The 26,656-nt window shown below is 31.3% G+C and overlaps 2 protein-coding genes across 4 annotated transcripts; one reads left to right on the top strand and one right to left on the bottom strand.

Moving 5' to 3' along the window:
- Window positions 1,106-7,474, top strand: LOC109346340 (RNA polymerase II C-terminal domain phosphatase-like 4). 3 transcript variants are annotated; one of them, XM_019585857.1, is made up of 9 exons: window positions 1,106-1,380; window positions 1,931-2,073; window positions 2,948-3,024; window positions 3,485-3,600; window positions 4,258-4,438; window positions 5,185-5,474; window positions 6,436-6,621; window positions 6,695-6,733; window positions 7,017-7,474. In XM_019585857.1, exons 2-9 carry the CDS (start codon window positions 1,931-1,933, stop codon window positions 7,311-7,313), a joined length of 1,329 nt encoding a protein of 442 aa, XP_019441402.1. In that variant the 5' UTR covers window positions 1,106-1,380; the 3' UTR covers window positions 7,314-7,474. The 3 variants fall into 3 exon arrangements, with proteins under 3 accessions (XP_019441402.1, XP_019441394.1, XP_019441410.1); XM_019585849.1 differs by having other exon boundaries at window positions 3,476-3,600; XM_019585865.1 differs by lacking the exon at window positions 2,948-3,024.
- On the bottom strand, window positions 18,240-26,325 carry LOC109346277 (NADP-dependent glyceraldehyde-3-phosphate dehydrogenase-like). Its single transcript, XM_019585754.1, has 11 exons — window positions 26,318-26,325; window positions 21,272-21,470; window positions 20,980-21,173; window positions 20,737-20,865; window positions 20,278-20,397; window positions 19,914-20,050; window positions 19,647-19,802; window positions 18,991-19,369; window positions 18,759-18,875; window positions 18,441-18,571; window positions 18,240-18,383 (listed from the first exon to the last, which is right to left on the bottom strand). Exons 2-10 carry the CDS (start codon window positions 21,420-21,422, stop codon window positions 18,458-18,460), a joined length of 1,497 nt encoding a protein of 498 aa, XP_019441299.1. The 5' UTR covers window positions 21,423-21,470; window positions 26,318-26,325; the 3' UTR covers window positions 18,240-18,383; window positions 18,441-18,457.

Raw genomic sequence — 26,656 nt, 5'->3', positions numbered from 1 at the left:
GTTTCCAGGATTTTAACTCAGACTTCCGGGTCATAAAGTGAGGTTTGGATAGTCACACACAACCTTATCGTAATGCAAGCTAAGACTTGTTTCCAAAATTTTAACTCATAGTCTTCAAATCACAAGACAAGCAACCTTATTTGGTCGAGGTCCATGGGGTTAATTTAAATAAGTCAAACTACACGCATTTTCAATTGAGAAGAATGTAAGGCCATTCTAAATTCTGCCCCTAAATGATGTTATTAAGGATTATGGTGAAGGACTATTGAGCCAACATAATGTAATTTTCTGGGGTATAGTCTTGCTTACTATATTAAACATGTTGACCTTTGAATAATAACTAGATTACATTGGGCAGTCACAATATTGTTATTTTGAAGTTGTTTTGGAACAGCATCATGAGCAATTGTGGTCGCATTAATTGTATCTTAGGCAATTTTCTACAAGTGATGAACACAACATATATACAATCGTAATTTAAAACATACATTGATGAAAGACAAAAAATATATTGATAAAGAGCAGAATACATAGGCGTAGTTTGATGAATCAAAGAACGTAAAATAATCAAATTGGCTCTGCATTGGATCAGTAGGCATGTGAGGGTATTGGGGTTGAGGTGATAGTAGCAGATTCTTTTACTAGTGTTAATTTTTTATGGAAGCAATAAACAATAGAATTTTATTATTTTAGATCCTAAAAATTGAACAAATTGCTTATAGTTTATTTTAACTAGTCATAAAAGATATTAGTTCAAATTTCTTTCTAAACCTAGATATAGATTTTACAATGATTATTAGCTAGTTCATCTTAACTATTGTATAAAAAATAGCTTATAGATATTACTATTCATTCTAGATATTATTTCCATTCAAATATATAAATCCCAAATGAACCAATAAGACTTTGGTTAATATTGTAAGACTCCACTAAATTTACAGATCCACCAAAATATTAAAAGTTCGATTTAGTTAAATTTAAATGATTTTACAAATGTTTGGATTGGACCAAAATTAATCCATTGTTTTCTAGGACCAAGTCGAAATTGATAGTCCTACACATCAAAGCCCACAAACCCAAACAAATACTAATACCAAACAAAAACACACAACAGAACTGTCCCAGACCCTTGAATTCCTCTGTCATGGCCCTCTCCTCTTCCCCCACCTTGTACGGAAACCTTGTTCCTCTTTGTTATTGCTTCTCTTCTTTCTCAGTTCCGTTTCAGTTTCCCCTCTCAATTTGTTCCTTTGGATGCATGCTTTTTTACTGAAAGCTATTCCAGTTTTGAATTTGTTCAAGTCTTCATTCATCTTGTTCTTCCCTCATTACGCACAACATTGCATGCTTACCTGAAAATCCACATTGCATACAAAGAAGGTATACCTTAATTTTTCTTATCCTATCTTTATATGTGGATTCATTTAGTCTCTGAGATGCAACTAAAAAACACATTTTTCCATCAAGGGCAAGGCTTAACATTCATATAACTACTTAATATCATAGAAAGGTGGCAACTTGATTGGTTGTTTTCTAATCATGTACCCTTTTATTCGATATACTTGATTTGAGTTCTCACTGTCTCACTTGGGTGAATAGTTTCAATAAAGCTTTTTGTTGCAGTGAGAAATGATCTAAGCATTCAAACCAAATTTGTGGTAGAGTATAGGTATGCAGCTTGCCACTTTGTAAATGATTTTTTACAAGATTTTCTTTAAGATGAACCAGATATGCGGTAGGTGAAATTGGTACACGGTTCGCAGCTTGAACGAGAGAATCGGAAACTAAGGATTGGCATTTTTACTTGGCATTCATACTTTTATATCTACATAGTCTTGTTTCATTCTCCATTTGGTTGTGGTTTTTTTTTTACTCTCTTAGCTTTTAGATTTTGCTTCCTAATTTGGTTTATTGGATGACAATGATACAGATGAGTGTTGTGACAGATTCTCCTGTGCATTCCTCCAGCAGTGATGACTTCGTTGCCTATATTGATGCTGCGTTAGATGCAAGTTCACCGGAGGCATCGTCAGATAAAGAAGTTGAAAATCAAGACGAGTTTGAGAGTGTTAGGTGCTCTTTAGTAGCTGTTCCATATTTTCATATTATTATTACACTATTCATGGTATGAGTCAAGACAGACAAGTGATTGTGATATCGCAAATTTGTTGAGTTTATTAGGTTTTGCAAGTCATACTCATATTTCAGTCATGATTCATTAGACGTCTAAACAATTATATGGTTCTCAAATAAGCGGTTGTACTGAATAGAGCGCAATGGTACCTTTGATCCATGTAGGATGTAGTCGACTCACCTTGTAGGATAAGGCTTGTCTATTTTTGTTGTGTTGTATTGTTGTAGGGGACTGGTGGTCGACTTAAATTATAGTTTTAGTAAGTTGTGTGCTAGTCTACGTCCTATGTGTTTTGATTATTTTCTTTTATCATGGATCATTATCAAGAATTAACTGATTTTCATGTTTCTGAAATGATTAGTTTCTGAAAAAACATGGAAGATCAGACTGCGAGGTTTTAATTATATTTAGGGAATTGCTTTTACTTTTATCCAATATAGGCACACTGACATGTTGGTCTAGGTATGGGATCCTTTCTGCACCATTCTGCCCCTGCCAACCAATAACCATGTCATGCAGTGTACATTACTAATAGTTATGCCTTTTCTTCTTACCTAATCACTTCACTATACTATATCTATGTTTTTCTCTCAGCATCCTTGCTGTTTTATGTAAGCTTCTTTTTATTGGCCTGTGGAATAGTGAACCAATTTGCATAAACCTGATACATACACTGGGGTTTCTCGTTTATGTTTGTAGTGTCTATTACATAATGCAATGAAATCTTGTCCTGTTTTTTTTATCTATTATTTATTTATAATTATTTTTGGTCAAATTCAACTGTGTTATACTCTAATTTATGAATTAAAGCAGAATTAAAAGGCGTAAAATTGAAAGCATCGAGGAAACTCAGGGGTCTACTTTAGAAGGAATTGTGAAAGAGAATTTAGGTAATGTTGATTGTCTTAGTTTTATTATCTTTGCTGGGAACCAGAATTCTTCCTTTTTCCAACCACATTTGCAGCTTAGTGCAGTTTTGAAGAATTTATTCATAGCTGCTCTTTTAGGGCAAGAACACCCAAGTTTTAACAAAGGACACGACAATATTTTTAGTTTATCTGCTTCTAAAGCTCCCTCGAACTATTTCACTAGTTCAGACTAAGGTTATTTGTCTTGCATTGCTATCCATATCTCGCCTTTTACTCACAACATCTTTTGTCCACTTCACCAACTAACAACACAGACAAATTCCTTCCACACTCCATGCTGCTTTTTTGTGGCCCACTAGATAACAATATCACACTTAAACTCATTTTGAATGACTCAGATTTTGCACATATTCACATGCTTTTGCCATTATTATTTTGTCTTAAAAGTGTTGCTACTTTCTCTTTTGTGTAGCTGTGGCAGAGATATCTGTGGAGGTAGATGAATGCACACATCCTGGTTCATTTGGAAATATGTGTATACGTTGTGGGCAAAAATTGGATGGGGAATCTGGTGTGACATTTGGATACATACATAAGGTATAACATTGTTTCAGAATGATATTTTGTGGAATTAAGAATTTAACTTTGGATAGGTGCTGTTGTTGCTTTTGCTTCATGTCACAGTTTCCATGCATTTGGTAGATCAAGTTAAATAGTTTATAGTTATAAGTTATTTCCTGTTTTAGTGATTGTTATCAATCATGACCAAAAGCATGTAGCGCAATCATTTGGGATATATGTATGTCTTGTGGAAGTGATTGTCCTCCATAAAAATATAAGACATGTGTCTAAGTATATAGGCAGTGCACTAGGTCCACATCCAATTGTTGAAGTTTCCAAGGTAATGTTGTGCACTGGCCTATTTTAGGGTAAAAGGAACCCTTAGGAGTGAGCTTACTCAATGGCATCAACATCAAGTCCATGTACAAACAGTGAAGATTTATTGTATTTCATTGTTGGATTTTGATCTATATAAGATGTTTTAATGGTTTATATATTCTACCAATCTACCATAGTTTGGATTCTTGTTTTGAATACATTTAATATATGTAATCTTTAATATAGGAGTCCTGTATTAATTTTATGTTTTGGTTAGCACACTGGTTGGGGATGAAACACATAACCTGGCCAATATAACTAATTTAGACAAGTAATTGTTTTTTTCTAATTATGATGGAAAATTTGTACTTGCAGGGACTGAGACTTCATGATGAGGAAATTTCTAGGTTGCGCAATACAGACATAAAGAATTTGTTACATCACAAGAAGCTTTACTTGATGCTTGACCTAGATCACACACTGCTAAATTCCACTCACCTTGGTCATTTGAGCTCAGAAGAGTTGCATTTACTTAACCAGACAGATTCTCTAGAAGGTATGTGTTAACCAATGTGTTTTTGCTTTTCGTAAATGCCATTTTTTTAAATAGCAATTTTGCTTTTGAGAGTGTTACAATTCCCCTTTCCTTTTTGTTTTTTATCACATTTAACCTGCTTTGTTGTTACACAAGTCTATTTTATCTGATGTCAGTGTTGAATGCATTTTGAAACTTCTAAACTTATAAAGCACAAACACAGCTGTAGACACTGGATATGACAGACACTCAAACACGTACAATGTCAGAAGTGTCTGGGGCGATTTTAATCAGGGTGTTGGTCGAGTGTAAGAGGAGTGTCGAACCCTTGGACACCTCAATAAATCAAGGTGTCTATGCTTACTAGCAAAGTCTTCATGCACTTTTTGTCTTCGGTACCATTTCAAAATTTTGTTGGGAATAAATATTATTTGTTCATGTTTATTGGTTGCTAAACGACCAAGATATCATTGTTGTTTAGCAATTAGAAGGACCATGCTGCATGTAGCATCCTTGTATAGAGCATCATGTGTCATGTATAGATGGTATTCTAACTTAGTTCTTGCATTGATGATAATTCTTTTAGATGATATTCCAACTCCATTCTTGCTTTTTTTGGTGAGTTAGGATCTTTCAGACTCAATTATATCATTCATTATTATGCGTGTATATTCTTACAGCTTCTGCTTGATTTGACCTTCAAGTTCTTGATTTTTAATAGCTTTTTATGTGTTGCCTTCTTAATCTATACTTAATGAAACAAATAGATGTCTCCAAAGGAAGTATCTTCAAATTGGAATTTATGCATATGATGACCAAATTGAGGCCCTTTGTCCGCACATTTCTAAAAGAGGCAAGTGAAATGTTTGAGATGTACATATACACAATGGGTGATCGGCCCTATGCATTAGAGATGGCGAAGTTGCTTGATCCTCAAGGAGAATACTTCAATGCTAAGATTATTTCTCGAGATGATGGGACTCAAAAGCATCAGAAGGGTCTTGATGTTGTCTTGGGGCAAGAAAGAGCTGTTCTAATTCTTGATGATACTGAACATGTGAGTGTGCATTGCCAGTTTCTGACTTGTAATACTGAATTATTTAAACGGAGTGCTTGTTTAACGGTAATTGTTTTATGTGGAAAGAAGACCGTCCTATAATATTTTCCTTTTAACCTATGTATCGAACAAAACAATGTTTGTCATACATGCTAACATGCCGCAATGTTTATTGCTCTTGGTTTAAAGTGAAGGTAGTTATAATGGAAGAAAAATATTGTCTTTCATTTGTTAAAGTGACATCGAAAGCTGTCCAGTTTTGCATTAACCCGTCAAAAGCTGTCTTAAAAGCCATCCAGACTACTTACTGAAAATGAATCAATTTGGGTCAAATGAGTGTAATGTAATAGCATAATATGAATAAAAAGTAGTTATACAAGTATATTGTATGAAGTGGGTGATGGGGTAATAAATTTCTTTTCCATGGTTACTATGTAGTTGCATTTGCATTTCCGTGTTTATGGGAACTTATTGTGCTTAAATGACTATTAGTCAGAGTTTATTATTAAAATAAAAAACGTGACCTTGCCAGCACCGTGATTCTAAGAGTTTAAACTTATTCATTTGTATTTTTGGGAAAACTATTTAGTTTCTTTGTCATATATGATAGAAGGCAACATCACATGTTCTAATTCTGCAATGTTGCCTTCTATCATATATAATATAACCAGGAATCATGACTCAATGTATTTATTTTAGGACATGAGACACTTCAGTTCCATTTAGATACTTAAGTTCATTATAATCTGGCTGAATTTTTTTCTTCTAACTAATCTTCATGCAGCTTATGTGGCAGTTTTGACTAAGCATGCCTGCTCAAATTATGATCCTTAAACTACTGTCTTGGCTTCTTGTCTTTCTCTTGTGAGGGTGTTATTGTAGTTGTTTGTCTAATTATTGGTTGACATATGTGTGATTTCATTTTTATGGTTTATATGAAATTTGTTGTTCGCTATTGTAGGCATGGATGAAGCATAAAGATAATCTGATTGTGATGGAAAGATATCATTTTTTTGCCTCAAGCTGTCGGCAATTTGGCTTCAATTGTAAATCTCTTGCTGAATTGAAGAATGATGAAAATGAAAGTGAAGGAGCACTCGCAAGAATTCTTGAAGTTCTGAAGCAAGTCCATAGCACATTCTTTGATGTATGTCACTTTTCATCATGATAAAGAGTTGGTTATTTCTGATATGCTAAAATTATTTGGGTAACTTTCGCAGGGACTTCAAGAAGATCTTGTTGGCAGAGATGTGAGGCAGGTAGCTATGTTATTCATATTTTGTTTGTCATTTGGCTCTGTAGCTTTTTTGTTATCAGAAATTTATAGTTATTTTCGGAATTATTGTGAAGCTCAATTAGGAGCGCATTTGAATGAGCTTATAGAGATGTTGTTTGTGCTTAAGAGAACAGCTCATTTGCATAAGCTTATGAAAATAATTTACGACAAGCTTATGCTAACAAAACTGTGAAAAAATGTTTAATAAAGTTGATTACGTAAACACTACATAATATAGTTGTTACGAGTTCATTTCTTTTCCTCAGGTTTTGAAATCAGTCCGAAAAGATGTCTTAAGTGGATGTGTGATCATTTTCAGCCGAATCGTTCATTCTGCATTACCAACTCTCCAGAAGATGGCAGGGCAAATGGGAGCTACTTGTTTGGCAGAACTTGATCCCTCAGTAACACATGTAGTTGGTACTGATGCTGGAACCGAGAAGTCCCGGTGGGCAGTAAAAGAGAACAAGTTTTTGGTTCATCCTCGATGGATAGAGGCTGCAAATTATTTTTGGCAAAAACAGCCTGAGGAGAACTTTGCTCTCAAGAAAAAGCACTGGTGACTTTTCTTCTAGTCTTCACTCTCTCCTATCTGTTAATAGTTTTGTGATAATACTTTAGTGGCCCACAGCTTTGAAGTTTGGGATATTTCATGGCTAACTAACTAAGTACTTCTGGTTTTGAACAGAAATTTCACCTTTTGAAATAGCATTTTCATTGTGATTATTCAATTTACAGATCATAGGGTTGTGTAGATATATAATGAAAATTCTATGCATGCCTCCATATGACAAGGTATTAGAGCTGTTATGAAGTGGCCATTGGTCTGATCCTTACTAATTCCATTCTACTATTCATGCTTCATGGGAAACAAGTTACTTGAGAAACAAGTAACTATCCCCCAACTACTCTTTAAGCCAAAATGGCTCATAACAACCTATAACAAACTTCTTCTAAGAAGCATCTAGAAGCAAAAGGAATAAGAAAAACTCATAAGAAATGTTTAAAAACCAAAAATGCTTAGGCCATAAGAATTTGATGCGCCGTGGACTAGGACCTATTGGTCATGACTGGTGCGCCTAAGTTGGATGTGCTATGCCCAGGCAGCCTCAGTCAGATTTCATGCGCCCAGACCAGGAGAATTCGGTCAGGCTTGATGCATCAAGGCCTTGGCGCCTCGGTCAGAATCTATGCGCCAAGGCCTGTGTACTACGATCAGAGTGTTATGCAGTGCCTCAAGCTGATGTCTCGATGGCGATGCACTGTTTTGCATGGGTCCCTTATTCCTTCGGTCACGAGTCATAATTCCTCGGTCAAGGTTGATTTTCCATCGGTCGTGTGGTGTTGTTTGGTGAATTTTGAGTTTGACTCGGCCAATTTTTATTTTGGCTCGATCAAGTTGCATGGAAGCTTCATCTTGGTCAGGTTCAGTCGTTGGCAGCTTTAATAATCATTCATTCATATGTTAACTATCATTGACTCTCAAACAAAAGTAAAATAAATCAATAGTAAATTATATGTTGATAGTGTAAAAACTTTACGTTGAGGTAAGTAGATTTTAAACTCTAACTCATAATGGTTTATCCAATTATTTTAGTTGGGTATATGCTTCTACTTATCTGACTTATTGCCTTAAAATAGTTGAAGGTTACGTGACAAAATATCTCAGTTTAATTACTACTGTTGAGTGTTGATTCTAATCACACCCCATAGTTAAAATACATAGCGCTATTAAAACTTATTGCCCATGGTTATTTTTACTGAATCAAAAGCAAAACAATAATTATTTTCAACATGCGCATCTTAATTATTTTTAATTTTCATGTATTTAAAATTATGTTTATGAAACCTTTGAGAACTGGGGTACATAAATGTCACTATGCATAGTACATAAGTAGTTGAGAACTTACAATAGACATCACAGAGATGAATAGTGTCAGAAAGGGTGATGCTACAAGATCATTTTATTGGTTGCTGTGATGCTTATGATCCTTTGAATCTCCTATTTGGCTATTTGTACCTCTTGATATAACATTTTTTTATATAATTAAGAGTATTCTCTCATTATGAATTATGAAATAATTTATTTTGAGTTGTATGACTGATAAATACTATTTAATAAGTGTCATTTTAAAGAATTTAATTTTAGACTTTTACTCTAACATGATATCTAGTGATCCAGTAGGATCTTATATTAAAATATTGTTAGTGTTCAATATGATATTGCTCTAAGAAGAGACAAACACAAATTAATTTTATTATTTTAATTACCAATTGTTAAATATTTGATTGAACTGTCGAGTATTGATTTAACAATCTTATAATTAATAACAACCATAGTGGCAATAGTGATAGTAATATATAGTTCCTAATTTTGTATGCTTTTATTTTCAGAGTTTTAGTAAGAGTTAATAATTTATCCTTGTGAGTATGGCTAACTAGGCATCGATCTTTTTTTGTGAATCAAATGTTGTCGTCTCCCTATATAAAAATTAGTGTACGAGAATACCATTTTTGTCGGGTCCACTAATTATCATTTTTAATATGGTAGGTTGCTTTCAAAATTTAATTCTGAGTAAGGTACATATGACCAAAACCAAATAACACTGCTCCAGACTGTGACTGCACGAGGCAGTCCTTGTGGGACGCATATCTATTATATCTATTGGTGTTCTCAATGATATACCAAACCAATCAAAATGTACCATTTGATTGGGAAAAAGTTATAAAAAACATAAATTAATATTTATATTATTTTGAGAAATATTATTGGTTAGGAACATGGAAACAGAATTTTTCTATATCAAGTGTATGGAAAGAACACCCTAAACAACAACTTACTAAAGTTAGCTACTTTATTAAATTTCTAAGGGATATTTTCACTTACCATCCAATTATGGAAGAGATAAATCCAAAAGACTATTCCTCATTACTTAAGTACTATATTGAGTTTATTATATTATTCAATATGAGATTACTGACATTACCATTATTCACCACAGGTATATAACATTACCATTACAATAACAAGGACTTGCTTATACACACACATATATAGTCACAAATACAACAAATGGACAGCATATAATTCCCATATACGCGGCTTATTTAGAAACTTCAATACACAGATTTGTCTAACAAATACATACAATTTGAAAAACGAAAGTTTGAACTTGGATCCATTAAATCGTGAGCTAACATGAAATCTATTATGCCAAGGCAGCTTCATTAGGTATACGGCTAATAGGTAATTCAAGTTGATGCATGAGTAATCACATGCCCATGGGACTTGGAGTAATACAAAGTGTGGGAGAGCAGATGTATACCCGATTAATAATCACTAAATTATCATATTGACTACCAAACCAGCATTTTTGTGGTGTCTATGAGACAATTCAAAGTGACCCCAAATGGAGAATAACACATAAACACAACTTCAGCTTGCATGATTTCATGACACCATCCAGATCGTTACCCCTCTCAGTTATAAGTTTTTCAGTGTCATCACATGATTTAATTGCAGCAAAGATTCATGGTAAACATGAAAAAATTTCTGTTTCTCGTATATTGCAACATCTCTATCGGTTGTGGAAATGGAGAAATTATATTTAGCAGATAAATATTCCGCACAAAAATTCATGCTTCTGTGTGCATTTTCGAGGTAACACCCATCAATATATGTGATAAGATTTTGAAGAGGTTTTCATCTCACAGACCACTCCTATGAACAATGGAATAATCCTGTAATCAAAGCAGACAACGAAATATTATCTCAAGTAAGGTAGAAAAATCTCAGAGAATCAGTTTATTTGAAAAATCTCTAACCTGTATGAGAAAGGTTGCTACTTGAATCCCTTCAATCAGGGTAGAAAAGAAATTCATGTCTGCCCAAGAAAGGAAAGAAGAAAACATTGCCATATTTAGGTTCTTGAAGTACTTTCCTTAAGGTTTCCTTTACCTGAAACACTGAAAAGGTAAAAAAAGACACGACATTCAAGGAACGAAGACATGGCATTTTCATAGTTTTCAGTTTTCGACTTGTGCAGTTGTTTGTTGATCATGCTCGAATAGTCGTCTGGACTCTATACCAACTTTTGCCATGCTGTGAGACAGGTCTATTATACAAATAGTGGTATGTAAAGGCAGTCAATAATATTTACTAAAGAATATTTCATTTCGTGTTCCAATTTTATATAAATATTGGGAATCTCTGTTAAGGAAATGAACATTTAATATTTTTTCATATACTTTTGTATAACACATTTCTTGATATACTGATTGGACTATATTATTATATTATCGCGTATCCACGTAGACGCTTCCAGATCTCATCTTGTCTAGATTCCACAGTTCTAGCCAGGCCTCATCCTACACGAAAGAATAGTTTCTTTATCAATAATCAAAAATCATTATCTAAAGGGAATAACAAAACCAAAGAAATAACAAGAATTTAAACCCATAAAGTGTAGCTTCTCTGAAATGGCTGCTTTTTAGAACAACAAATAAGAACGGGAGGAGCAGAACAAGATCGAGGCAAGTACGGAAAACGATGGTTAATTTGATTCTGAAAAAAATCATTGATCATTCTTTTTGTGTTAGAATATGAACAGTAAAATAATAATAAGAAGGCGTACATTTGATGATATCGATTTGGGTATGCTGTTCTCCTCCATGAAGGAAAGTACCATCCATAACAATTCCAAAAAAACATATAAACATATATGTTTATAAATAATGGTGAAGCTAGCTAGGAAGAAAGAATGATAAGAGTGAAGACATAAAATGAGAGGAAAGAACAGAAAAGAGAGAAGAAAAAGATGAGAACCTGACAGAAAGATAAGTGAGCACGCACCCACAATTGAATGCTCTCATACAATCACTACAAGCGTGTGCTCACTCTCTTCTGTCAGCATCTCTCTCTAGTTTCTGTGTGTTCTTCTTCTTGTTCTTCTTCTCTTTGTACCACTATTCCTTACTCTTCAGGTGTATGTTCAATATTATTTTCAGAGATCTAAAACCTCATATCCACCCATTTTGGGAAAGTGTTGTTCTGCACTTAGATGTATAGATTAATTTATGTTGTCTGTGAAATGCACCACTCAATCTCCAACCACTAAACCATCGGGTTGCTCATCTTAAACAAACAAATGTTAGGGAAATTTATAGTCAAATCTCACCTTGGATATGCGGGAGAAGTGAACAAATTTATAAGAAGGAAAGACCTATGAAATTAATATCTTAAGGTTTTTGTCCAAGATGTGAACTCTCGCGCTAGTAGTTCTTCACTTTTCCTCTTCTTAACAATGGAACCCTGATTGTTTGGGACTGTAAAACAAATAAATATATATATATATATATATATATATATATCAAAATTCAAAATAAGGGCAAGGCCCTGCTAAAAATATTAGTCCAAAAAACATTCATTCAAAATAATTTTATTATTTTAAGGAATTCATTTTTTTAATTATAAGAGTTTAGTATGATAGTATAATATAAAATATTATATACACTGAATGTATTATCCACACTCATTTGTATTACTTTCTTCTAAGAGTCAATGATTAAAAATAAATAATAAATAACGCAATTATAATATAAAAAAATCTTATGCACGTATGTTTTTCCTTTGGATGAAGTTTTTTTAACTTTTTGATATAATGATTTCATCTTTGTCTATCAGAAATTTCAACTTTGTCAAAGTATTTTCAAAATTGTCATCCATTTAGGAGATCTCTTTCTCTCTTCTCTGTCTCTGTCCACTCAATTTACTCATGGTTTTCTTTTCTGAATCGATTAATCTAAGAATATCTTGATAATAATAATTAACATCTATAAAATTTTGAAAATAACCCTATAAAAAATGACAATGCAACCTCTAAATATTTTATAAAAAGTAAAAACAAAATATTACACTAAGTCAAAGTATATTGATCATACACAAAAGGCAAAACAACATATATAAGTCATAAAGTAATGTAAAAATGAAGTATATGTTGTGGACAATAGATTAAGTCAAAGTATAGGAAGTCAATATTTGACCTAAAGTTATTTGTAACCCTTCTTGATTAAATATTTTTTTTAGACAAACTTTGATTTTATAGGTTTAAATTTGAGAATCCTTTAAGGTGATTTATACGTTTTTAATGTATGATTTTAAAGTTTTAATGGAATAATAAGTTGTTCATTGTTCTGGCATGTGATAGTTTTATAAATATATAGAAGAACCAACAAAATTCATTTATCAACAAAGTGATTTGAACTCCCACTCATGTGATTTCAGCAGTGATAATTAATGATATAGCTTTGTAATAATTAATGTGTTGAATGGAGTAAATAAAACATAGTGCATCTTTGGATCTGGGTTTGCAGCCACAAAAATCACGTTTTCATGATTAGAACATGATTTTCATATATTTTGAATGTTAAAAAAGTGATTCGGCTTATACGTTTTTTCATTCAATAGAAAAAATTCAAATATAAGATATCTCAATTCAAATTATATAAAAAATGATATATCCTCATACTATATCTACCTACAAATCTTTCTATTTATATAAAAAAAGAATTATCACGTTTTCAAAAAAAAGAGGAGAGAAATGGTGGGGTAATGGGATGGGGATTTGTTATCTCCAACCATGTCCTCAACTACGTTTTTGGTCAATCATAATAAAACAAAACTGATAAAGTTATAAATATTTAATTTTTTTAATCTGACGTGACATAATATGATTAGTCTGAAATAGAGTTTGGGATAACAGATCCTTATCCGAGTAATGATGTGAATGTAAAAGTGGTCCCTATGGTTTGTATTGGAAAAGTGATATGATGGTATTTATGGAAAGGACCTATGTGTCAGTTAAGTACTCGTGAATTATGATGGGACTGAGTCACCAATGCGAGTGAGACTCCTCTCCATTGATGGAGATGTAAGTGGTGTGTAAAAGTTAACAGAAGGTAACATATATTGACACTTATATTTCTTTTATGTGTAATGATATTATATTTCTACCCTTAAAATAGAAAAGAAAAAGTCACTTACCTCTCCATTACTTGAGAGGAGTCTTACTCCACCAATACACCACCCACTCTACACTTTCTCATTAAAATATCTTACTCTTTCAAATTACTGCATTCAACTTTTCTTCTTCAATTCGAAAATGAACAGAGAAAAGGGATATTTGAAACAAATTATGCATTGCTTAGAGCTTTTCATTTATTTCGTTATATAGAGCTTTTCACCTATTCAAAGTTAGATATAAGTTTTTGATGAAAGAGCATTTGCATTTTACTATTATGTCTCAATTATTAATCAGATTAAGAAGTTCATTAAGCATGATTGGATTGTGTTTTACTTCCATTTGCTCCGAGGAAGGAATAAAGGATTGTGTTTTGTTATTCCTTTTATATTTATTGCTTAAGTGTAATTTTAAAAATTAATTGAATATGAAAAATCAATGACTTTATTTTTTTATATATCAAATACAATGTTGTATGGAATGACACATACTACCAGATATTGCCATGTTGATCTATTGGTGCAATATTAAATCTTTAGATAAATCAAAAAGATTTTACTTCAGAGATTTTTGGAAAATCTTATCATGGAAAGTTAGTTCTGTTTATAACAATAAATTATAAAAATAAGGTGATGGAAATATATAATGGTATTTTTGTAAAAAAACATTGATTTATTTTTAATACTAGTTTTTGAGAATTTTTTATGGAAATAAGTTTTTTATTTAAAATAAGCACTTAATTAATGTATTTAATCAGCACTGATGGCCAAGAAACTGCATATTTACTCAAGTATAAAAATGATATGTCTCAAAATGTGTCTCCAATCATATTCTATTTAATATCTAATAAAATTGTGACACATATTAAAAAATAACAAATTATTCTAATTATATTTGATACTGCTTAATTTTTTTAATAAGTATCACAATTTTATTAGATAAGAATACAGTTTGGAACATATAATCTTCATTGATTTACACGATGGATTCAATTAAGTTAAATGTTTTCATTCAAGACATTAAGATGTCCAACCATAATTTTCTCAATATTTTTTCGAAGTTAATTAGAAAGAAAAAAATTGGTTACATTCAACTTTAAATGCTGGATGGAGCATTGATAATGGGCTAGTTATACTAATGTTTGAGGAGGACAATGTGTTAGAATGGAAAGTTACAATTGTTTGAGGAGGGATTGCAAACAGAGAAGCCACAATATTTTTATTTTTCCTCTTCATTTTTTGACATTCAACATGAACAGAACCATATTCCTAGATTATTAACAAGGAACAAGATAAAATTTATATCAATATGATGCTAAATATTAGTACAATAATTGGACACATAAAGTAGCTATGTGACAGATCTATCACAAACATTATTTATCTCTCTGATTCCCAGCTGCAAAAGAAAATTCAACACTAAACTCATGCTGTTTTATGGAACAAACTGTGGAAAGAGTTCTTTTTTTTCACCATACACATAACAATACTATCACTAGCCCATTGTATAAGAAGGGCTGGGTAAGTTGATCACAGTGGTTTTGATCTTGGTCATCATGTTTATGCTGGCCCTGCTAAAAATATTAGTCCAAAAAACATTCATTCAAAATAATTTTATTATTTTAAGGAATTCATTTTTTTAATTATAAGAGTTTAGTATGATAGTATAATATAAAATATTATATACACTGAATGTATTATCCACACTCATTTGTATTACTTTCTTCTAAGAGTCAATGATTAAAAATAAATAATAAATAACGCAATTATAATATAAAAAAATCTTATGCACGTATGTTTTTCCTTTGGATGAAGTTTTTTTAACTTTTTGATATAATGATTTCATCTTTGTCTATCAGAAATTTCAACTTTGTCAAAGTATTTTCAAAATTGTCATCCATTTAGGAGATCTCTTTCTCTCTTCTCTGTCTCTGTCCACTCAATTTACTCATGGTTTTCTTTTCTGAATCGATTAATCTAAGAATATCTTGATAATAATAATTAACATCTATAAAATTTTGAAAATAACCCTATAAAAAATGACAATGCAACCTCTAAATATTTTATAAAAAGTAAAAACAAAATATTACACTAAGTCAAAGTATATTGATCATACACAAAAGGCAAAACAACATATATAAGTCATAAAGTAATGTAAAAATGAAGTATATGTTGTGGACAATAGATTAAGTCAAAGTATAGGAAGTCAATATTTGACCTAAAGTTATTTGTAACCCTTCTTGATTAAATATTTTTTTTAGACAAACTTTGATTTTATAGGTTTAAATTTGAGAATCCTTTAAGGTGATTTATACGTTTTTAATGTATGATTTTAAAGTTTTAATGGAATAATAAGTTGTTCATTGTTCTGGCATGTGATAGTTTTATAAATATATAGAAGAACCAACAAAATTCATTTATCAACAAAGTGATTTGAACTCCCACTCATGTGATTTCAGCAGTGATAATTAATGATATAGCTTTGTAATAATTAATGTGTTGAATGGAGTAAATAAAACATAGTGCATCTTTGGATCTGGGTTTGCAGCCACAAAAATCACGTTTTCATGATTAGAACATGATTTTCATATATTTTGAATGTTAAAAAAGTGATTCGGCTTATACGTTTTTTCATTCAATAGAAAAAATTCAAATATAAGATATCTCAATTCAAATTATATAAAAAATGATATATCCTCATACTATATCTACCTACAAATCTTTCTATTTATATAAAAAAAGAATTATCACGTTTTCAAAAAAAAGAGGAGAGAAATGGTGGGGTAATGGGATGGGGATTTGTTATCTCCAACCATGTCCTCAACTACGTTTTTGGTCAATCATAATAAAACAAAACTGATAAAGTTATAAATATTTAATTTTTTTAATCTGACGTGACATAATATGATTAGTCTGAAATAGAGTTTGGGATAACAGATCCTTATCCGAGTAATGATGTGAATGTAAAAGTGGTCCCTATGGTTTGTATTGGAAAAGTGATATGATGGTATTTATGGAAAGGACCTATGTGTCAGTTAAGTACTCGTGAATTATGATGGGACTGAGTCACCAATGCGAGTGAGACTCCTCTCCATTGATGGAGATGTAAGTGGTGTGTAAAAGTTAACAGAAGGTAACATATATTGACACTTATATTTCTTTTATGTGTAATGATATTATATTTCTACCCTTAAAATAGAAAAGAAAAAGTCACTTACCTCTCCATTACTTGAGAGGAGTCTTACTCCACCAATACACCACCCACTCTACACTTTCTCATTAAAATATCTTACTCTTTCAAATTACTGCATTCAACTTTTCTTCTTCAATTCGAAAATGAACAGAGAAAAGGGATATTTGAAACAAATTATGCATTGCTTAGAGCTTTTCATTTATTTCGTTATATAGAGCTTTTCACCTATTCAAAGTTAGATATAAGTTTTTGATGAAAGAGCATTTGCATTTTACTATTATGTCTCAATTATTAATCAGATTAAGAAGTTCATTAAGCATGATTGGATTGTGTTTTACTTCCATTTGCTCCGAGGAAGGAATAAAGGATTGTGTTTTGTTATTCCTTTTATATTTATTGCTTAAGTGTAATTTTAAAAATTAATTGAATATGAAAAATCAATGACTTTATTTTTTTATATATCAAATACAATGTTGTATGGAATGACACATACTACCAGATATTGCCATGTTGATCTATTGGTGCAATATTAAATCTTTAGATAAATCAAAAAGATTTTACTTCAGAGATTTTTGGAAAATCTTATCATGGAAAGTTAGTTCTGTTTATAACAATAAATTATAAAAATAAGGTGATGGAAATATATAATGGTATTTTTGTAAAAAAACATTGATTTATTTTTAATACTAGTTTTTGAGAATTTTTTATGGAAATAAGTTTTTTATTTAAAATAAGCACTTAATTAATGTATTTAATCAGCACTGATGGCCAAGAAACTGCATATTTACTCAAGTATAAAAATGATATGTCTCAAAATGTGTCTCCAATCATATTCTATTTAATATCTAATAAAATTGTGACACATATTAAAAAATAACAAATTATTCTAATTATATTTGATACTGCTTAATTTTTTTAATAAGTATCACAATTTTATTAGATAAGAATACAGTTTGGAACATATAATCTTCATTGATTTACACGATGGATTCAATTAAGTTAAATGTTTTCATTCAAGACATTAAGATGTCCAACCATAATTTTCTCAATATTTTTTCGAAGTTAATTAGAAAGAAAAAAATTGGTTACATTCAACTTTAAATGCTGGATGGAGCATTGATAATGGGCTAGTTATACTAATGTTTGAGGAGGACAATGTGTTAGAATGGAAAGTTACAATTGTTTGAGGAGGGATTGCAAACAGAGAAGCCACAATATTTTTATTTTTCCTCTTCATTTTTTGACATTCAACATGAACAGAACCATATTCCTAGATTATTAACAAGGAACAAGATAAAATTTATATCAATATGATGCTAAATATTAGTACAATAATTGGACACATAAAGTAGCTATGTGACAGATCTATCACAAACATTATTTATCTCTCTGATTCCCAGCTGCAAAAGAAAATTCAACACTAAACTCATGCTGTTTTATGGAACAAACTGTGGAAAGAGTTCTTTTTTTTCACCATACACATAACAATACTATCACTAGCCCATTGTATAAGAAGGGCTGGGTAAGTTGATCACAGTGGTTTTGATCTTGGTCATCATGTTTATGCTGTTGGTAATTCCTTGAGATCCAATTCCACTGTCCTTTATACCCTGTAAGTACAACATTTTTTTAACATTAGAAACAGACACACATGTTGTCTATTGGTTTGTGAAATACAAGTGCTTGTGCTTCTTTTCAAAGTTTTGGAAATAACAATAGTTAAATGAGTAATGTTATTTGACACAGTTGCTTAGAAATAAGTGTATTTGATTGGTTTTATATTTATGTTGGGTTCACCTGAAAGGGAAAATGATCTGGTCCACGAGCTGGAGCAGAATTTATCTGAACTGTTCCTGTTTCCATTGCATCACTGATCAACATTGCTTTGTTGATATCCTTTGTGAAGACACATCCCTGCACAAGTTCAATGGGTTGATGCAAATTACTATCATGCTCACAAATGAAAGTCTTTTTATACTCTTCAAAGGGTAAGTGATAATGTTTAAGTGAGATAGTGATAAAGTTCTACCTGAAGTCCAAAGTTGCTAGCATTACAATGGTGGATTCCTTCTTCAACAGAACTGATCCTAATTACTGGCAAAACTGGTCCAAATGGCTCTTCCCATGCAATTCTCATGTCAGGCCTAACATTATCCAATAGCAAAGGCCAAATGAGATTACCTTCTCTTTTGTACTCTTGGCAGAATGTTGCACCTTTCTGTTTAGCATCTAAGACTAGACCTTCGATGAAATTGGCCGATGATTCTGACACAACCGGTGTGATGTCACTGTCGTTCTCTGGTGGTCCAACACTTAGCTTTGCCACCTTAGCCTTCACTTTCTCAACCAAAGCATCAGCCACAGATTCCATTACCAGGACAACTTTAACTGCAGTGCACCTCTGACCACTTTTATTGAAAAAGTGAACAATAATTCAAGTAAGTGACCATTACATAAAGTAAGTTCCATTAGCATGTTACAAATAGACATTCATCATAAAGGAAGCATATGAATCTCAAATGGTAAACATATATTTAGTCTGTATAATCTATATGAATTCTTACCATGCAATGATCATCATCTATTGCGAAATACTCTGATATTAGCAGCGATTGGTGTCAATCTTAATATCGACAATTCTATCAAATCAATGCGTAAAAGGACTAATTCAGATGTGACATTCACCTGTATGAAAAACCTCCCTTTATAATGTTTGCAGCCACCAAATCCAGGTCAGCATCTTCAAGTACAATGCATGCATCTTTTCCTCCTAATTCCATTTGAAGAGGAATCATACCTGCCTTCTTTGAAATTGCAATTCCAGTATCTCCACCAGTGAAGCTGAACACACAATAGTATTATAAGTCAGCAGAGGAAGAGGGGAAATAGGGGACATGCTGACACGAGGTACCGAACTATCACGGAATCATATAAAAAGGAACAAATTGTCACCTTATACAATTCACTCCTGGATGCAATGTAAGGAAGTCACCAATCTCAGATCCTTTGCCAGTTACACAACTGATTAGGCCTTTGGGAAAACCAGCTAAGTGAAAGCAATGAACCATGTGCAAAGCAGAAACAGCACCCTGGAATGTATAATTAAATGACCATTTAGAATGCACAAAACAGAGATTTTGAAATGAATAATTTGGACTAGATTGATTATCTAGTTTTCAAATGTACAACTTTCGATTTCTTTTACGCCGCAGTCATATATGTTAGCAGTTTTGTGACATGAGGTACTAGTTACTTTAAGAGTATGCATATGGCTTATAGTGCCTTTGAAGAGATTCAAAGTGAAGGATATAGTTACCTGAGTTGGAGGCTTGAGCACAATGGAATTTCCAGCGATAAGTGCAGGGGCAATTTTCGAGACGGCGAGATTGACAGGATAATTAAAAGGTGGAATGGCTAAAACCACTCCTAATGGAATCTGAAAATCAATTGCAACTTTCTTAGATCACATCATCAATCAATCAAAAAAAATAAGGAGATTACACATGTATGGTAACTCTACCATGGTAATTTTATTTGCAAGTCATTAAAAGTTAAGATGATGAAATGTAACCCTTATTATTAGAAAACTTAGGCTTCAGATTTGATTATTGCATTGTAACCCTTATTATTAGTTGTGTCTGTTTGTGACTTCATTGAAATATGTTGTTGAATGTAATAGCCTAGATTTAGTGACCATTCAGTAACTTGTTAAAATATGTTTGTTAAAATTGTAAAATGTAAAGTACTATTTAGTAAGCAAGTGCTGAAAATAGACCTTAGATGTGAGGCAATACTTTGTCCTTTCATTTCCTGGAAAACTATCAGATACTAAGAACTTTCCCTCTCCCAAAATCCTCACTCCTTCTTCAGCACAGTAAGAAATAAGATCACCAGATCTTACAACCTTCATGAAAAAATTATAGACAAGTTATCTTAATAATTCAAAATTTTAATCCAAAACAATAATATTTTGGCTTGTTTTACAGAATCACATAGCACAACATAACATAACATGCACCTCTGTTACTGCATCTTTGGCTGGTTTTGCTATTTCCTTAACTAGGCACTCAGCAATTGGAGCTTTGTTCTCTTTGAGAATAGCAGCAGCCTTATGAAGAAGTTCAGCTCTTTTCCATAGTGGAGTCTTTGCCCATAACTTTTGTGCAGATTTTGCTGAATCTATTACCTTATTAACCTCCTCTTGTGAACATGCTGCATGAATAATTGTATATCACATCATTTTTCACAACACAACACAAATATGATTGCATGTTCTATTTTTGTTAGAGAAAACTACAAGTAATAATCACCTTGAACTTTGTATTGAGTCTTTCTGGTAGTTGGGTTGATGATAGCAACACTTTTGTTAGAAGAAGATTTCTTCCATTCTCCATCAGCATAGTATTTGTACACATCTCCATCAAAAGTCTCTGAAAACACTCCAGTACCAGCCAATGCCATGTTAGAAATTAAAGAAACAAATAATGCAGACCAAAACTATCAGCAAAAAATGGAGTTGAAGGTGATAGTTTAGTGAATGATCAACAATATGAGTGGTTTATATAAAGAGAAGGTAAGCCATGCATTGTTTAGGTGGTTCTGAACTTGCCATGTAAGCTTTATTTATCTCAATAACCCTTGTCCTATCTTATACATAAAATGCATGCTTAGTGTACTCCTCTCATTCTGCACATGTTAGAGGTAGTTAGTAACATGCTACTACTTAAGACAATAAAGTAATACTTAATATCTATACACGGTGTAAAGATTTAGATATACTTAGTACATTATTCACTATTTATTTATATTTTTTGAAGAGTCAATAATAATTATATATATAATGAATAATCTAGTAACAATGTATAAAATTCATACTCTATTAATGTATAGAAGTAATCATCATTATTGTAGGAAGATAGTACTAAAAATTATAACAACTTATGTGGGTGACATTATTCAATATCCATGCCTCATGGCGTTGGCAGTGACTGTGAGTAACATTATTCATGGTATTTGATGACTAATCAGTAATTAAAAAGATTTTAAAATCTGTGTATTGTTACTATCAAGTTTTTTATATCATGAGCATATCATTTTTTTTTGTTTTTTTTAGAATCAATAATAATTAAGATATGAATGGTGAATGATTTGCGGTAAAAAAAACATTTAATAGTCACTATATACCTATTAAATCAAATTTATTAACGTTGTAACAATATTATTCATGCTTTATGTTGCTATTGGGAAGGAAATTGATATAAACAAAGTTTAGGAACATTAAAACCAATAAGGACCTCTCCTACATTTTGTATCACATAGTGTATCAGTTCAATTAAAAATTATCATATATTTAGGAAAAAATATATATATATATATATATATAAAGTAACATTTTATGTTATTTGGTGTAATATAATTGGCTTCCAATATAAGAACAATAAGTTTTAATGGCAGAGGATCCTAGTTCCATTAAAAAGTTATAGCAACATTATCCATGCCTCATATTGCTCCCCACAGTGGCTTGGACTGTGACTCTGTGAGTAACATTATTAATGGCATTTAGTCACTAACCATGAAAAATCAAATTTAATTATCTTCATTATTTTATCATGGACGGAGTATGAATAGATTGATGGAAAGAGTATGGAGTGGGTTGGTTTGTGTGCCAGAGAATCCATTAGAAGAAATAAATTATTAGTGAAAATGAACTGATTGCAGAGAAATTTAATTGAGGTATAATTCACTAACTTCCAATAACTAACACATAAAGTTGTGAGCAATGCATGTAGAAATTAGAATTAAAGCGTGTATGCACCATGTACCCATTTATTTAATAAGTCAAATATTTGTGTATAGTTATTGTATCATTCATTATTTATTTATATTACTTTTATTTAGAATTTAATGTGAATTAAAAATAAATAATAAGTGATACAGTGATAGTGTAAAATATCTTATATTGTTAATGTATACATATTTTTCTATTGTTTAATTCCACCAACACTATAATTTTCAAGTGGAAATATGCGATTTGTAGAATAAAGCTACCTCGTGTGGTTAATAAAACTGACCTTATATTTTGATTACTTTATGTGGTGCTAATAAAGCTGTGAGTTATAGTGTGGTTTATAAAATTAATAAAACATTGCCCTCCTATCTTATGGTAAAAGGTTACTATCAATTTATGATTTACTCATAATTCATTCATAATGTTTTTAAAATTTTAAATATAGTGTTCTCATGCAATTCTAAAGCATATTGGAAAGCAAATAATTTGAATCTAAACTTTAATTATACTTATAATCATATTCTTAAAGCCATTTTCTAATATTTGTATTTTTAAAATAAAAGAACTCCTTTCATTTATAAATCAAACCTTACATATTCTATTTATTTGATATCTTTTAATATTTAAATTATGTATGTAGTTTGAAAAATCATTAAATAATATGAAATTTTGATATAGTTTATTTAAGATAATTTTATTTACTACAAACTGTAAACTAAATTAAAAGGAAAATGAGATATGTTTGGTAAAAAATAAACTATAAATAAGGGTGTAATTAGAAAATAAAATTTAAATATGTATTGAGTTCCTAAAACATGAAAAGATTTAGAATATCATAAAAAAATTAAAATATCAAAATATATGAAACATGAGTGTTTTTTACGAATGTCATTAAAAATTAAAATAATTTGTAAATTAGTATAGAAACATGATGTTGTTCAAGTGATGTAAACCTCAATTAGATCGTCAGGTAGACCAAAACGAAAAATGAGTATGTCATAACTAAGAAGAATGAATAATGAAAATCCAATAGACACCTTTTACTGCCGCAAATTCAGCACTTTTTGCTGCAGAAAATTCAGCTTCCAGTGTGCATTGCTTGGAATTGATATGTTGTGATGGAATTAAAGGTAACTGGCACAAAAAATTATCTCTGTTCTTTGTTGGTACCTTATTCATAGCTAAAATGTTCCTACTTTTGAAATAGATGCATGGTTGTGTCAATGAAGATATCATGTTAAATAGAATGAATGTAATTCACTGATTCAAAACTGTTATAGGACGTAGTGTAATATACAAACACAATTTGAGTAACCTAAGATCTAGGAGATAAACTAGGACATTGACTAATCTAGGAGAATGGTTCCTAAGATTATTTACACATGTGATAAATCAGGCTTTGGAATTTAGAACTTTCTAGTATGTATTTACACGTGTGAATCATATCAAGGGCATACTAATACTCGTATCCGAACAAAGATATTTTCTATTAATGGAGAGACAAATATTTGTTTTTACTCGTATTTTCAATGGTAAAAATGTGATTTCATAATAAAAAAAATTATAAAAGTGTAATTACATGTTATCTTTTGTGTGTTATTGTGTGACGTCTCTCCATTAATAGAGAGGATCCTTACTCTCCTATTCATTCAAGTTGGTTTGCTAAGAGTTTTAGAACTTGATTTGAGGAAGAAATATAGAAAGTGTGAATGAGTTTTTTTTTAAATATCTTTACAGACAAAATGACAATAAAGTTCAATATGACAATAAAGTTTTGATTTGTGTTTAATTCTGCCATGAACATGAGTCTTATGATGATTTCATTTTTATGTTGGAATCCTAGCCAACAAAAAGAGCTTTGTGATGCTCAAATGAGCCATTTTCATGGTATCCAAGTTGTTAAATCCATTAACAAGCTTCTTCTGAGATAATAGTTTAGTGACAATCAATGCATTATTGAGTTAAAAAAAAACTTGAGAAAAGATGAACAATGATCTTCTTCACTAATAAGAGTGGAGTTCTTGTTTTTGCATTTGCTTTAAAGGTTAAAAATGTTATCTCATTAAAGATAAATGGATAAAAATTTCATAACATATTGTTTTTACTTTTATTTTTAGTAACATTTTCTTCTCCAATACTATAGGATCCTTACTTAAAAGAAACTCTTACATTTCTGATTTGTGTATAGACTTGTCTAGGTTTTAGGTTGAACCAAGGTTAGGTAGGATTATGACAAATAATGAGAAAGAGGGGGCAAACTATTAAGTGGTTTGTGCTAATATATCATCACCAAATAATAATAAATGATGCTCCAACAAACAAGCATAATCTCTTTTTACTATAGGCTATAGAAAGAAAGACATAAGGAGGAGTGATTTAATTCATGACCACACACAAGAAAAGAAGGGTGTAGTTGGTGAATTGGGTGGTTGGTAAGTGTAGGGTGTAGAGATGCACAAAGCACGACCAATATGCAATGTAGACTAGTCCTGGTTGAGGACCACTTTCACATTATTGCCTTCTAGCCAATTTAAGATAGCCTTACAATTAATCAAAACAAAAGAAGCAGATATAGTCAGTAGAAAAACTTGTATAAAGACATATGTAACACGTCACATTTGGAAACAATTACATTTTATAATTTTTTGGTGCTATCATTTAAAATTAAAATTTAATTAGAATTAAAACATTAATGTGTAGTCAGAATCTTATTAGTTGTCTCTACATGGTTTCGTCTCCATAGAATTCTTTATGTGGACCACATTGACATTGTTTTGTTTCAAAATAAAAGCACCATGGTATACCATCACCATGACAATGATAAATGATCAAACACTCCATTATTGGGAGCTCTTGTTTTCATCTTATTCGGCCTAGCATGCCTGCCACAACTTTTGTCTAGTGAACTTATCAATTGTGAAGCTTTCAAAATGTTGAATTGTAACATATTGGGAACGCTATCAAAATGTTGATTGTAGCCATTTCTCACATTTAAGGTGAAGTGCCTTACAACTAATCTTATCAAGTAGATGGGCCACATTGATAGGATAGGGATTAATCGTTGTTAAACATGTCTCAAATCCCAAACCCATCATAGTAAAACAAAAATAGACAAAATCATGAGTATTTAAATATTTTAATTAATGTGACATATTGTAATTGATTTGAGACATATTTTATAACATGAGAATAACATATCCTTGTTCACATTGACATTGCTTTGTTTCAAAGTAAAAACAACATGGCCTACCATCACAATGGCAATGATCATTGATCAACACTCCATTGGGAGCTCTTGTTCTCATAGCCCATCACACTTTTATCTTCTGGAATTATCAACCCATATTTAAGATTGGTTCAAGATCTGAAGGTCCTTTTCTATTAAATATGACATTATTTTACAAAATTGTATTTGTAAGTTATTGCTTATAGATCTTATATCTATCTATTTATATGAAGAAGAAATCATGTAAGAGAGAAATGTTATTTGTAAAAATGGTATTGTAAACTTAGAATGTGTGAGAAATTAATAATACTTCTTGATTTATCTTTTGAATTATTCTATCACATGTATTGGTTAATACCTTTGGTCCTAACATAGACACGAAGAAAAAATGATATCACTTTTTATAGATTCATTGAGAACAATTATAATATTATTGATACTTTGATAGCCTATTAGACACATCCTTGTGAAACATGTCTCATAGACTCCAATATCATATTGACGGTTCATCCGTTTTTCAATTGATATTTTGGATGGTGGATGTAGTTAGAAGGAAGATCACGTATCTCAAATGACGATTTATCTTAATTATAATAATACTTTTTGTTTTTAGAAATTTTTTATAATTGATGTTACAATATATGATTGATCCAAGATAAAGAATTAGAAAGAGACAAGTGA

The sequence above is a fragment of the Lupinus angustifolius genome, chromosome LG01 (genome assembly GCF_001865875.1).
Source record: "Lupinus angustifolius cultivar Tanjil chromosome LG01, LupAngTanjil_v1.0, whole genome shotgun sequence".
Taxonomy (NCBI): Eukaryota; Viridiplantae; Streptophyta; class Magnoliopsida; order Fabales; family Fabaceae; genus Lupinus; species Lupinus angustifolius.
Note: the sequence above shows the minus strand (reverse complement) of the source record. Positions and strands in the feature narration are given on the sequence as shown.

Bases quoted from the DNA above. Each gene is read 5' to 3' on its own strand.
- LOC109346340 (XM_019585849.1), top strand. From the start codon at position 1,931: ATGAGTGTTGTGACAGATTCTCCTGTGCATTCCTCCAGCAGTGATGAC. The intron at 6,622-6,694 runs GTATGTCACTTT...TAACTTTCGCAG, and splicing joins TCCATAGCACATTCTTTGAT to GGACTTCAAGAAGATCTTGT. The intron at 6,734-7,016 runs GTAGCTATGTTA...TCTTTTCCTCAG, and splicing joins TTGGCAGAGATGTGAGGCAG to GTTTTGAAATCAGTCCGAAA.
- LOC109346277 (XM_019585754.1), bottom strand. From the start codon at position 21,422: ATGGCATTGGCTGGTACTGGAGTGTTTTCAGAGACTTTTGATGGAGAT. The intron at 21,174-21,271 runs GTGATTATTACT...TTATTCATGCAG, and splicing joins GACTCAATACAAAGTTCAAG to CATGTTCACAAGAGGAGGTT. The intron at 19,803-19,913 runs GTGACAATTTGT...TTGTGTGTTCAG, and splicing joins CCAGGAGTGAATTGTATAAG to CTTCACTGGTGGAGATACTG.